This window comes from Stegostoma tigrinum, chromosome 6, assembly GCF_030684315.1.
Source record: "Stegostoma tigrinum isolate sSteTig4 chromosome 6, sSteTig4.hap1, whole genome shotgun sequence".
Classification (NCBI taxonomy): Eukaryota; Metazoa; Chordata; class Chondrichthyes; order Orectolobiformes; family Stegostomatidae; genus Stegostoma; species Stegostoma tigrinum.
In genome coordinates, this window is record NC_081359.1 from 80,633,597 (window position 1) to 80,647,777 (window position 14,181).

Consider the following 14,181-nt stretch of genomic DNA (forward strand, 5'->3'; position numbering starts at 1 on the left):
GTCATCCCCTGAATGATTAAGCAAAAAGTCCTGGTGAAATGTTTCTGTAAAACAATGGTCATAACATAAAAGCTACCAACACAGCCCTAATAATCCTAAGGCTGCAGTTTGTTGCCCTTAAATATATTCAGGTGAAAATTCATGCTAATTTCCCTTCAGTTAGCTGCAAGGACATGCATCAAAATGAATTTTTATACAATGGGTCGTAATTTGATGTAGCAAGGCAACAGACAACTTTGCCCCATGGGGAAGGTTTGTGCTGCTCTATTTTGTCCTCAATAATGCTTTTTGCTATACATTTCTTACCAACTATTACCAGTACAGTAAAGAATCCTTACAGCTCAGTGAATAACACCAGTAATTTTGCATCCTAACTAGTCAGATTGATTTCTCTGTGTAACTTCAACTCCACACCATTCATTTTATTCATTTCCTGATTCCAGCATCTGCAGTTCTTTCACTTTTTAAAAAAATTCCATTAGCCTTTCTGTTTAGCTGCTGGTCCTGTATGTTAGCTTTCTGTGTTCTGGGCACAAGTAGCCACAAGTTCCTTTGTGCTAAGCTTTCTGTACTTTTTCTCTACTTCAGTAATATTCTGTTCCTATGTTCTCCCTTCCAAAAAGAACAACTTTGCATTTTCCACTTTACATTCCATTTACTTATTCTTTGCCCACTGATTTAACCTGTCAATGTCTCTCTACAAACTGCCAGCATCCTCTTGCAAGTTGCCTTTGCACTTAATGTGGCGTGGTCTGAAAAATTTGGCTACACTACATTCATTTCTTTTCTCCAACTCAACAATATATGTTGTAAACTTCTCAAGAGATCTTTTACTCTGAGGCGTCTTAATAAAGATAGAAACGTAGAAAACCTGCCTCATCATCCATTACCATATCTAAGATAGCCGGCTCCCCGGTTGGCTCCATGACACATTGCTCTGGGAAACTATTGCTAATGCACTCTGTGAATTCATTGTCATGGCTACCCCTTTGAATTTGATTAACCCAATCAACAAGACAATTAAAATCACACAATTATCTCTTTTTTTCACATTGTCCTGTTATTTGTTGATTTATAGTCTTTCTCACACAGTGGCTACGGTTTAAAGATCTGTACACTATTCCTACCAATGTTTTCTTCCTGTTGCTGGAGACTGTACAAGATCCGATCCTAAATCACCTCTCACAACTGTCCTATTAATAAAATCTATTAATAAAAATGCTACCCCACCACAATGTCCATTCCTTCTGTCTCTCCGAAAGATCAGAGATATGATGAAGGGTCCAGGCCCAAAACGTCAGCTTTTGTGCTCCTGAGATGCTGCTTGGCCTGCTGAGTTCATCCAGCTTCACACTTTGTTAGTGATAGTGGGAACTGCAGATGCTGGAGAATCCAAGATAATAAAGCGTGAAGCTGGATGAACGCAGCAGGCCAAGCAGCATCTTAGGAGCACAAAAGCTGACGTTTCAGGCCTAGACCCTTCATCAGAGAGGGGGATGGGGTGAGAGTTCTGGAATGAATAGGGAGAGAGGGGGAGGCAGACTGAAGATGGAGAGAAAAGAAGATAGGTAGAGAGGAGAGTTTAGGTGGGGAGGTAGGGAGGGATAGGTCAGTCCAGGGAAGACGGACAGGTCAAGGACGTGGGATGAAGTTAGTAGGTAGGAAATGGATTTTTCTCCCCTTTGGTCCAGGAACACCCTACCTACGTCCGTGACGCCACCCACACCCTCGACCTCGTCCAGAACTTCCAATTCCCTGGCACCCAACACCTCATTTTCATCATGAACGTCCAGTCCCTATACACCTGTATTCTGCATGCAGATGGCCTCAAGGCCCTCCGCTCCTTCCTGTCCTGGAGGCCCAACCAGTCCCCCTCCACCGACACCCTCAGCCGCCTAGCCGAACCCGTCCTCACCCTCAACAACTTCTCTTTCGATTCCTCCCACTTCCGACAGACAAAGGGGGTGGCCATGGGCACCTGCATGGGCCCCAGCTATGCCTGCCTCTTTGTAGGTTACGTGGAACAGTCCCTCTTCCGCACCTACACAGGCCCCAAACCCCACCTTTTCCTCCGTTACATTGATGACTGTATCGGCGCCGCCTCTTGCTCCCCAGAGGAGCTCGAACAGTTCATCCACTTCACCAACACCTTCCACCCCAACCTCAAGTTCACCTGGGCCATCTCCAACACATCTCTCACCTTCTTGGACCTCTCAGTCTCCATCTCAGGCAACCAGCTTGTAACTGAGGTCCATTTCAAGCCCACCGACTCCCACAGCTACCTAGAATACACCTCCTCCCACCCACCCTCCTGCAAAAATTCCATCCCCTATTCCTCATTCCTCCGCCTCCGCCACATCTGCTCCCACGATGAGGCATTCCACTCCCGCACATTCCAGATGTCCACGTTTTTCAAGGACCGCAACTTTCCCCCCACAGTGGTCGAGAACGCCCTTGACCGCATCTCCCGCATTTCCCGCAATTCATCCCTCACACCCCGCCCCTGCCACAACTGCCCAAAGAGGATCCCCCTCGTTCTCACACACCACCCCACCAACCTCCGGATGCAACGCATCATCCTCCGACACTTCCGCCATCTACAATCCGACCCCACCACCCAAGACATTTTTCCATCCCCACCCGTGTCTGCTTTCCGGAGAGACCACTCTCTCCATGACTCCCTTGTTCGCTCCACACTGCCCTCCAACCCCACCACACCCGGCACCTTCCCCTGCAACCATAGAAAATGCTACACTTGCCCCCATACCTCCTCCCTCACCCCATCCCAGGCCCCAAGATGACTTTGCATATTAAGCAGAGGTTCACCTGCACATCTGCCAATGTGCTATACTGTATCCACTGTACCCGGTGTGGCTTCCTCTACATTGGGGAAACCAAGCGGAGGCTTGGGGACCGCTTTGCAGAACACCTCCGTTTGGTTCGCAATAAACAACTGCACCTCCCAGTCGCGAACCATTTCCACTCCCCCTCCCATTCTTTAGATGACATGTCCATCATGGGCCTCCTGTAGTGTCACAATGATGCCACCCGAAGGTTGCAGGAACAGCAACTCATATTCCACTTGGGAACCCTGCAGCCCGATAGTATCAATGTGGACTTCACCAGCTTCAAAATCTCCCCTTCCCCCACCGCATCCCAAAACCAGCCCAGTTCGTCCCCTTCCCCCACTGCACCACACAACCAGCCCAGCTCTTCCCCCCCACCCACTGCATCCCAAAACCAGCTCAGCCTGTCTCTGCCTCCCTAACCTGTTCTTCCTCTCACCCATCCCTTCCTCCCACCCCAAGCCGCACCTCCATCTCCTACCTACTAAGCTCATCCCACCTCCTTGACCTGTCCGTCTTCCCTGGACTGACCTATCCCCTCCCTACCTCCCCACCTATAATCTCCTCTCCACCTATCTTCTTTACTCTCCATCTTTGGTCCGCCTCCCCCTCGCTCCCTATTTTTTCCAGAACCCTCACCCCATCCCCCTCTCTGATGAAGGGTCTAGGCCCGAAACGTCAGCTTTTGTGCTCTTGAGATGCTGCTTGGCCTGCTGTGTTCATCCAGCTCCACACTTTGTTATTTTGGATTCTCCAGCGTCTGCAGTTCCCATTATCAGAGATATTCCTGTTCCGTTCTCAGTTTCCATTTCCTTATAACCATGTTTCCCCACGTTCATTTACCTCGATTTGTGACACTAGTTCATCCACCCTATTCCGAATGCTTTGTGCATAAAGATAAAAAGCCTTTACGTTTCTTCTATTATCAAATTTGCCTGAAATTCCATGGTTCCTTGACACAACATGATATTTACACATTTTGTCCCTTCCTTTTACTTTCTCGTAATAGTTAACCCCATCAATTACCTGCATTTGTACCTTCTGCTTTACCATTTATTTTATAACTTTATGTGCAATGGAACACAACCCTTAATTTTTGGTTTAAAGCCCTATCTACAGCCCCAGTTACATGATTCACCATGACTCGGTTACCAGCATGATCCAGGTGGAGCCTGCCCTATCGGGACAGCTCTTCCCTTCCTTAGCACTGGTGCTGATGTCTCATGAATTCATCTCATTTCTTCCAAACCAATCACGTGTTCAACTCTTTAATCTCTTTGACCCGATGTCAGTTAGACTGTATCCCAGCTGATAACCCATAGATTATTTCCTTTTTGGTTCTGATTTTTAATTTAGCCCAGAGCTGCTCATATTCCCCCAGCAGAACCTTTTTCTACCTATATCATTGGTACCCATGTGGATCATGAAAACTGGATCTTTCCCCTCCCACTCCAAGTTCCTGTGCAGCCAATTGAAGTATCCTGAGTCGAGGCACCACTTAGACAACGCATTCTGTGTGACTCCTGATCCTGGTTATAGGGAACAGTGTCTATTCCCCCTGACCATATTACCCCCTACAATTACATTTCTCTTCTCTCCCCGCTCTTGAATGATTCCCTGCACCACAGTGCTATAGTCAGTTTAATCATCCTATTTACAGCCCCTGCTCTCATCCACACAGAGAGCAAGAATCTCAAACTTGTTAGACAAGCTCAGGGGCTGAGGCTCCTTCAGCACCACCTCCTGGATCCTGCTACCTGCTTTGCTCTTAGTCACACCTTCTTGTCCATGACCACTCCCCATATGTGATGTAGTTAAACCAAGAGGTGTGACTGCCTCCTGAAACACAGCATCCAGTAACTCTTCCCAACCCTGATATGTCATAGTCTTCAAAGCTCAGTCATCAGCACATCAGTTCTGAGCTGGAGTTCCTCAAGCAACCAACACTTGCTACAGATGTGGTCACTCTGAACACAGTGGGGTCTACCAGCTCCCACACCATGCAGGTACAACACATCACCTGGCCCTATGTCTCTATTTTATTTACTTACATAGAACATTGAACAGTACAGCACAAAAACAGGTCGTCTGGCTCACCTTTAATCTGTGGCTACCATGATACCATTCCAAGCTAATCCCATCTGCTTGCACATGGCCTGCATTTCTCTATTGTCAGCCTGTTCTTATGTCTGTCTAAATGCCTCTTAAATATTGTTATTGTGTCTGATTCTATCACCTCCCTGGGCAGGATATTGCAGACACCTACTACCTTCTGTGTAAAAGCAAAAATTTTCTTTACACATCTCCTTTAAACTTTTCCCTTCAACCTTAAACCTATGGCCTCATGTATTTGGCATTTCCTCCTTGGGAAAGAGAGCCTGACTATCCACCCTATCCATGCCTCACATACTTTTACATACTTCACTCAGGTTGCCCCTCAGGCTACTCTAGCAAAAACAATCCAAGTATGTCCAGCCTCTCATAATAGCTAATGCATTCCAAACCAGGCAACATCTTGGTCAGAGATAGTAGGAACTGCAGATGCTGGAGAATCTGAGATAACAAGATGTAGAGCTGGACGAACACAGCAGGCCAAGCAGCATTAGAGAAGCGGGAAGGCTGACATTTCGGGCCTAGACCAAGAAGGATCTAGGCCTGAAACATCAGCCTTCCTGCTCCTCTGATGCTGCTTGGCCTGCTGTGTTCATCCAGCTCTACATTTTGTTATCTCAACATCTTGGCAAACCTCATTTACACCCTCTCAAAGCCTCCACATCCTTCCTATAGTGTGGTGACCAGAACTGCCCTCAGTACTCCAAATGTGGTTTTACCTAAGTTTTGTACAGCTTCAAAATGACTTACTGACTTTCATATTCAATGCCCCGACAGGAGAAGGTAAGCACCTCGTTTTCCACTTAGGAACCCTGCCACCTTCTGAACTCAATATCGAGTTCAACAATTTTAGGACCTGAGTGTAGCGATTGTAACAATGTTAGCCATGTGGACCTCATAGAATTTGAGATCCCTGACTAGAGCTGTTAATTTCATCCAATCAGGGAGCCCTGGATGACAGATACAAACAAGAGTGTCAGAGGTTCTGTTTACAATGAGGGCTGGCTCTGAGGAAGCCGGATTTTTGTCAAGGGCTCTCCATGTGTAAATAAGGGGGGGGTCTCGGTGACAGGAGACCAGACTCTGTGGAGTTATTTCATTGAGCATCACCTCTCATGTCCTTACCTCAACCCCCACATGCCAGGCCTTGTCATCACTAGGGCTGTGACCCCTAACAACCCATTAGCAGATATTGATTCTCCCAGGCTGACTCTCAGCCTTGAGCTGGGCTTCACTGGATTACTGTCGATAATTGATACTGGACAGAAAGATCAGCATGGGTGGGAGATAGAGACAAATACGAAATGTTGATGTATTGGAGTGGGGCCTTTGGATACACATCCATTCTCCCTTTCTTTTTCTAATAGAGTTTCTAGCACATCCTCGATAAACTTGACTTTCATTCTTCAACAACAACCCTGGCCTTCCCAGCTTGACATTTTAAATAGCTCATGATTGGATTTCATTCCTGATTACCAGAATGACTATTGCTGTTAGCTCATTAATATCCCACAGTGTGGACTTTAAAGTGTACATTTTAACTTGGCCAAGAAAGTTTAGTTAACAACTCTCCACCCATCAATCATGCAAAGTACAATAACAAAGCAAAAAAAAGCAATTTCTTGTCCAGTGATATGACAGGACTATGGCTTTAAGAAGTTATTTTGTCATGTTTATTTTGAAAGTAAGATTGAACGCAAGATTACGAGCAGTCTGTAAAAAAGTAAATAGCTTGTGAGGCCTTTTTTTTAAGTTGAAACAATAGAAGCAGCCTGAATGAGTGTGGTCAAGTTCTCAGAGAACCAGGGTTTGTAGTTTAGCTTTCAGCAGTTGCTTTTGGGATCTGGAAGAAATGGAAGTGTTTTTTCCCTCTTTCAGTTACAGCCAAAGGTCGGGATTTCTCTGCATGTTACACTAGTTACATATGAGACAATCTATTTCCTGAATTTGCAAGGGTGTAGTTATGGGATGTTATTATATTGGAATAGTTAATTATTAATTGTTATAATACCTATTATTCTGTTCAGTTTTCCAATGGAGTTAATTCCAATTTCTTCTTTCTTTTGTGTATTTGTAACTAGAATAGATGAATAAAGTGTGTTTTGCTTTACCTCGGGTATTTTGACCAATTGAATTGCATCTGGAATGTAATACTTTATATTTTCCATTAAAATAAGAGAAAAGGTAAGGACTAGACTATCTTCTGAATATTTTGAGTGGGTCTGGTCTGGTCCATAACAAAATACACTCCAGATGATTTACTGTGAAGAAAAACGCAAATTCAGACGATGCTATTGTTTATTTAATTTTTCATTGTGTTTCAGCATTTTTCATGACATCAGATCTGACACAGTCAAGCTTACAATACCCAGAATTAAATCTTCACAAGCACTTGCAAAGACATCAATTCCAGGAACCAGGCGGGGCCTGACTCCCATTGGGTGGTGTTCACAGGCTGAACAAGAGGAGCATCCAGAGTGGTTAGAGTGGGAGCTAATTAAACAGCATAACAGAAGGCACTCTTTGGGACTTGTCCAGAATGTGGCAACAAGCGACAATATTCGAAAGTTTGGGGACACACTAAAAAGCTTGAGAAAGGGCAAGGTAAAAGCAGGAAAAGTGAATTAATTAACGAAGTGTTACTAAATTGGTGATGTGCATAGTTTGGTGACATGATTACTTAGCACTAGGTATGACAGGGTTGCATTGTTTGATTTATAAAATATTTTAATTTTACAAGCTAACTTTCCCACCTCCTGTCTTTCTCATTTCAGACTGCTTTTGCTTGATAGAAACCACTAGTCTAGATTTTTTAGACTTGTTTTCTGTGCTGGTGCAGTGCAATGATTGATTGCATTTCATGTGGTCTGATATTAAGCCATGAAGAGCAATAAAGCCCTGGGGCCAATTTTTAACTCTATTTATCCAACAGAAACAGATTGGGCAGATTGTTAAAAACAATTGCGTTACTCACTTGACTGAGTTGGTTTTGGGTCCACAACTAGCATCAACAGTTGGAAATATTATGAAAGGGTTGTTGCACTGTTTTAATGTGGTCCTGTCTCTAACCTATTTATGCCAGTAGCCCATGCACTGTTCACCTGGCAGTTTACAAACACATTACATCAAGATAATTAACTATATTTTGTTTTAATAAGATAATTAATCAGTTCCCTTTTTAACTGATGAACTAATTTAACTTAAAATACCTTGTACGGAATCTACAATTTTAAAACAATTTCACTCTTGGGACATGGACATCACTGGCTGGTGAGGATTTAGCGCCCATCCCTGGTTGCTTTTGAGAACAAAGAACAAAAAAACCCACAGCACAGGTACAGGCCCTTCGGCCCTCCAAGCCTGCGCCGATCAAGATCCTCTGTCTAACCTGTCATCTATTTTCTAACGGTCTGTGTCCATTTGCTCCCTGCCCATCCATGTACCTGTCCAAATATATTTTAAAAGACGCCAACGTGTCTGCATCAACCATCTCTGCTGGCAACGCGCTCCAGGCACCCACCACCCTCCGTGTAAAGATCTTTCCACGCATATCTCCCTTAAACTTTCCTCCTCTCACTTTGAACTCATGACCCCTAGTAATTGAGTCCCCCACTCTGGGAAAAAGTGTGGTGGTGAGCTGCCTTCTTGAGCCACTGCAGTCCATCTGCTGTAGGTTGACCCATGGTATCCTTAGGGAGGGTATTTCAGCATTTTGAGTCAGTGACAGTGAAGGAACGGCGATATATTTCCAAGTCAGGATGGTGAGTGGCTTGGAGGCATGCTTACAGGTGCTGGTGTACCCACGTATCTGCTGTCCTTGTCCTTCCAGATGGGTTTGGAAGGTGCTCTCTAAGAATCACGGGTGAATTTCTACAGTACATCTTGTAGATAGTTCACACAGTGCTACCACCGAGTGTTAGTGGTGGAGGAAGTGGATGCTGGTGGGTGTAATGCCAATCAAGGCATCTGCTTTATCCTGGATGGTGTCAGGCTTCTTGAGTGTTTTTGGGGCTGCACTCATCCAGGCAAGTGGTGAGTATTCCATCATACTCCTGACTTGTGCCTTGTAGGTGATGGAAAGGCTTTGGGGAATCAGGATGCGAGTTATTCACTGTAATATTCCTAGCCTCTGACCTGTTCTTGTAGCCACAGTGTTTATGTGGTGAGTCCAGTTGAGTTTTTGGTTAATGGTAACCGCAAGGATGTTGGTAGTGAGGGATTCAGTGATGATAAACCATTGAATGTCAAGGAGTGGTGATTAGATTGTCTCTTACTGGAAATGGTCATAGCCTGACATTTGTGTGGCACGAATGTTACTTGCCACCTGTCAGCCCAAGCGTGGACATTGTCCAGGTCTTGTTACATGTGAACATGGAGTGGTTCAGTATCTGAGGAATCACAAATGATGCTGGACATTGTGCAATCATCAGCGAACATTTCCATTTCTGACACTGTGATGGACGGAAGGTCATTGATGAAGCAGCTGCAGATGGTTGGGCCTAGGACACTACCTGGAGGAACTCGTGCAATGATGTTGTGGAGCTGTCTGACCTCCAACAACCACGGTCTTCCTATCTGCCAGGTATGACTCTATCTAGAGGAGAATTTGCCTCCTAATGCTCATTGATTCCAGTTTTGCTCAGGCTCCTTAATGCTGCACTCAGTCAAATGCAGCCTTGATGTCAACGTCTGTCACTCTCACCTCACATCTGGTTTTCAGCTATTTTGTCAATTTTTGAACCAAGGCTGTAATGAGGTCAAGAGCTGAGTGGCCCTGGTTGAACCCAAACTGGGCGGCACTGAGCAGATTATTTCTGAACAGATGCTGCTCGATATCACTGTTGATGACACCTCCCATCATTTTACTGATGATTGAGAGTAGACTGATGGAGTAATAATGGGCTGGGTTGGATTTACCCTGCTTTTTCCACATTGTCCGATAGATGCCAGCGTTGCAACTGTATTAGATGAGCCTGGCTAAAGGAGCGGCAAGCTCCTATGCTCCTAAGCTCCTTCTGGAGCCTAAGTCTTCAGTACTAATGCTGGAATATTGCCAGGGCCCATTGCCTTTTCAGTATCCAGTGTCTCCAAACATTTCTTGATTTCCTGTTAAGAGAGTTGAATTGGCTGAGGACTGGTACATGTGATACTGGGGACTACTGGAGGTCGAGGTGGATCATCTACTTGGCACTTCTGGCTGCAGATTGCTGAGCATTCTTCAAGCATACCTTTTGTGCTGGGCTCTTCCATCATTGAGGATGGGGATGTTTGTGGACACTCCTCCAGTGAGTTGTTTAATTGTCCACCACCATTTACGACTGGATGTGGCAGGAGTGCAGAGCTTAGATCTGATCTGTTGGTTGTTGGATCGCTTAGCTCTGTCTTATCACTTGTTGCTTTTGCTGTTTGGTGTGCAAGTATTCTTGTTTAGTGGCTTCGCCAGGTTGACACCTCATTTTTAGGGATGCCTGTTACTGTTCCTGGTATGCCCTCCTGCACTCTCCATTGAATCAGGGTTGATCCCCTGGTTTGATGGTAATGGTTGATTGGGGGATATGCTGGACCATGAGGTTACAGATTGTGTTGGAATACAAGCCTGCTGGTGTTGATGGCCCACAGCGCCTCATTAATGCCCGGTCTTGAGTTGTTAGATCTGATTGAAGTCCACCCCATTTAACATAATGATAGTGTCTAACAACATGACGGAGGGTATTCTCAATGTGAAATCTGTACCCAGTCACAAAACCATCATGACTGGCCCCATCCTTCCCATCCACTTCTGTTCCTGCAGTGGCCTGCTCAGTCCCCAGCCCTCTTTGCTGGCAAGCTGCCACTTTCTGCTCAAAACGAGTGTGTGTCTGACCAGCAACGTTGCAGAGAGCTCCCTGCTGAGCATCTGTCAAAGATTCCCATGCAGCATTGCTGTGACATTCCTCTAGCTTTTCAGCAGGGCACAAAACTGCTCCCTTGACCTAAAACTACTTTTAAACAGTCACCACCTCACTGAGACAAATAGCTGCGTGATTAATTCTGATCTGATAGAGCCCAATTTCTGCTTCTAAACAATTCTCAGCAGCACCACATATCAAGCTCCATTCCTATCCAGTACATTTTAAATCATTTCAGTATATAAGAAAGAGGTCCCTTTTTAAATCGGTTTTTGCCATTGAGTGAGAATGGAACTCCATGTACCAACAAACCTCCAGTAGGTGTCTCACTCTGCTCAGCTTCAGAGTCAGGTTGTGCAATGATCCAGAAGGAAGCTGTTCTCACCAAAATCTCACTTATATTGACTGGATCTTAGCTCTCAGTATTTTAAAGAATTGCATCATGTACTCTCTTTTACAACCTTCTTTGTCCAATATAAAGAAATGCAATTGGGTAAACCAAGCCACTTGCATTTCACAGAAAGTAAGAACTGCAGATGCTGGAGTCAGAGATAACACAGTGTGGAGCTGGAGGAACACAGCAGGCCAGGCACCATCAGAGGAGCAGGAATGTTGATGTTTCGGGTTGGGACCTTTCTTCAGAAATGGGGGAGGGGGAAGGGAGCTCAGAAGTAAATAGAGGGAGGGTGAGGCTGGAGAAGGTAGGTGGGATGGTGATAGGTGAGTGCAGGTGGGGTTTGGTCGGTGAGGTGGGAGGATGGATAGGTGGGAGAGAAGATGGACAGGTTATGTCAGGTTGTGCCAGATCAAGGAGATGTGGGTGAGATGGAGGGTTGGTCATGGGATGAGGCTGGGGGTAGTGGGGGGGGGGGTTGGTGGTTGCGTGTGGGGACATTTTGAAACTGGGAAAGTCCACATGAGGCCATTCTACCACCCTCTGTCTTCTACCTTTGAGCTATTTCTCCCTCTATTTAATATGATCTAGCCTTGCTAACCTGGCTACTTGAGAAACCTTGTTGAAGGCTTTACTGAAGTCCATATAGATCACATCCACTGCTCTTCCCTCATCAATCCTCTTTGTTACTTCTTCAAAAAGCACACTCAAATTAATGAGACACAATTTTCCATGCACAAAGCCATGTTAAATATCCCTAATCAGTCCTTGCCTTTCCAAGTACTTATAAATCCCGTTCGTCAGGATTCCTGCCAACAACTTGCCCACCACTGATGTCAGACTCACCAGTCTATAGTTCCCTAGCTTTTCATTTTAATACAATAAATGCCAGCTGACGTTATAAAGTCATAGCTTGGACCAGGACAATTCAAGATGAATGTTATTTCTAAAGGAACAAAACAATCGTTAATTTCGAGGAGCCTTCCTTCAATTAAAATAAAATAGTTTAGGACAGAGCTTTTACATAGTCTTAAATAGTGCCACCACATTCGTCAACCTTTAGTCTTCCAGCACCTTACCTGTGGCTATCAATGATACAAACATCTCAACAAGGGACCCAGCAATCATTTCCCTACCTTCCCACAGAACTCTAGGGCACATCTGATCAAGTCCTGGGGATTTATCTATCTGTGTATTTTAAGACGTCCAGCACCGCCTTATCTTTAATGTGGACATTTTTCAACATTTCAGAGTTCCTAGAAGAAGGATATCTTGTGCTGTGGTCAACTGTAAGAGATAGAGTCAACTAATTATTTATTTTGATTGCATTGTAACTGCTTAACTGTGCCACAATTTATTTGTGTCACAGGTCAATTTCTTTCTTTAATAGTTGGCTGGTTATGTTGTACAGGTTAAAGCCAAGATGGATCAACCACTTGGCACTTCAGACTGAAAATGTTAACTGTTCTTAAGTTGGCTGTTTAATGTGAGAGTGAGCCCCATTGATCAGGGATCTCCCACTTTTGATTGTTTACACTGGGTTAGCTGGTCTAATTGGGAGAAGTACCAGTATAACACTAGCCGGTGTTTTGTTTTTCATTCTCCAGTTAAACAGCAGCTGGTAAGTATAAGTCTGTGGTTGCTGGATAAGGAAGGAATGAAGCTGCATTGTAATACTCTGCATGGTACAATACCTTCCTGACATTTTCTGCAGTCTCACATGAATATTGCCATTTGGGGTTGATCTGTTAGCAAGAACCCACTGTCACAGGGTGGAGCTGTAGAGTGTGGAAGGCAGAGATGTTGCAAAGACAGCTGATAAACTATTTAACAAATAGTGCACAAATCACCCTGTAACAACTAGACATTGTGACCTTATTGTGAAGCCACTGCACTCATTGGCATGTTCACAGCGAAAAAGTATTGGTCCATAGTTTGTCAACAGACGTGGAAAACTCAGGACAAAGATCATGTAAATGAATGATATCTAAATGAATAGTCACACAATATTTCATGGCGGTGGTTACAAAGTGTTCTTGAAAAATAGAAGTTACAAATGTAGCACTACCATTGTAACACCTGAGGTCACCTTGACCAGTTTGTTCTCTAGAATGTAATAAATCCTGCAGGTTTTTTTCAGTGATTTTTGCAAAAGGTCTGTCCTAAACTATTTTCCTTAACTGAAGAAAAGCTACTTGAAATTAATGATTGTTTTGTTCCTTTGGAAACAGCATTCATCTTGAATTGTGCCAGTCCAAGCTATGACTTTATAACATCAGTTGACAGTTATCGTATTAAAATGAAAAAGACTGTGTCAGAGTCAAGCAAGAAACACCAGCTGACTAATTAATTACTAATTAAATTCAGCTAATCAAGCCTATTTTTAAAAAAAAATAATTTATTACCAAAGAGTAGTTAAGAATCAACCAAGATAACAAAGTGTGGAGCTGGATGAACATAGCAGGCCAAGCAGCATCTCAGGAGCACAAAAGCTGACATTTCGGGCCTAGACCCTTCATCAGAGACCCTCTCTGATGAAGGGTCTAAGCCCGAAACGTCAGCTTTTGTGCTCCTGAGATGCTGCTTGGCCTGCTGTGTTCATCCAGCTCCACACTTTGTTATCTTGGATTCTCCAGCATCTGCAGTTCCCATTATCACTTAAGAATCAACCACATTGTCGTGTCTCTGGATCAACATGTAGGCCAGAGCAAGGATTGCAGTTTCCTTCCTTGAATGGCATTAGTGAATGAGCTGGGATTTTCCTGGCAATCAATAATTGATTCGTAGGACTATTAATTTCACAGTTTTGCTGGATTCAAATTTCACAATACGCCATGGCAGGATTTGAACCCAGGTCTCCTGACTGGGGTTGCTGAATTAACAGTCCAGTGATAATACCACTAGGCTGTCACCTTTCCAGTATTTTTGCCAGCAAAAATGA

General features: G+C 44.4%; 1 protein-coding gene across 1 annotated transcript in view; it reads left to right on the top strand.

Moving 5' to 3' along the window:
• The window catches only part of wdr95 (WD40 repeat domain 95), a 120,118-nt gene that overhangs the window by 4,333 nt on the left and 101,604 nt on the right, over positions 1-14,181 (top strand). Inside the window, exon 3 of the mRNA XM_048533637.2 lies at positions 7,283-7,562. Within this exon, the coding sequence (XP_048389594.2) occupies positions 7,283-7,562 (280 nt within the window). The remainder of the gene's footprint in view (positions 1-7,282; positions 7,563-14,181) is intronic.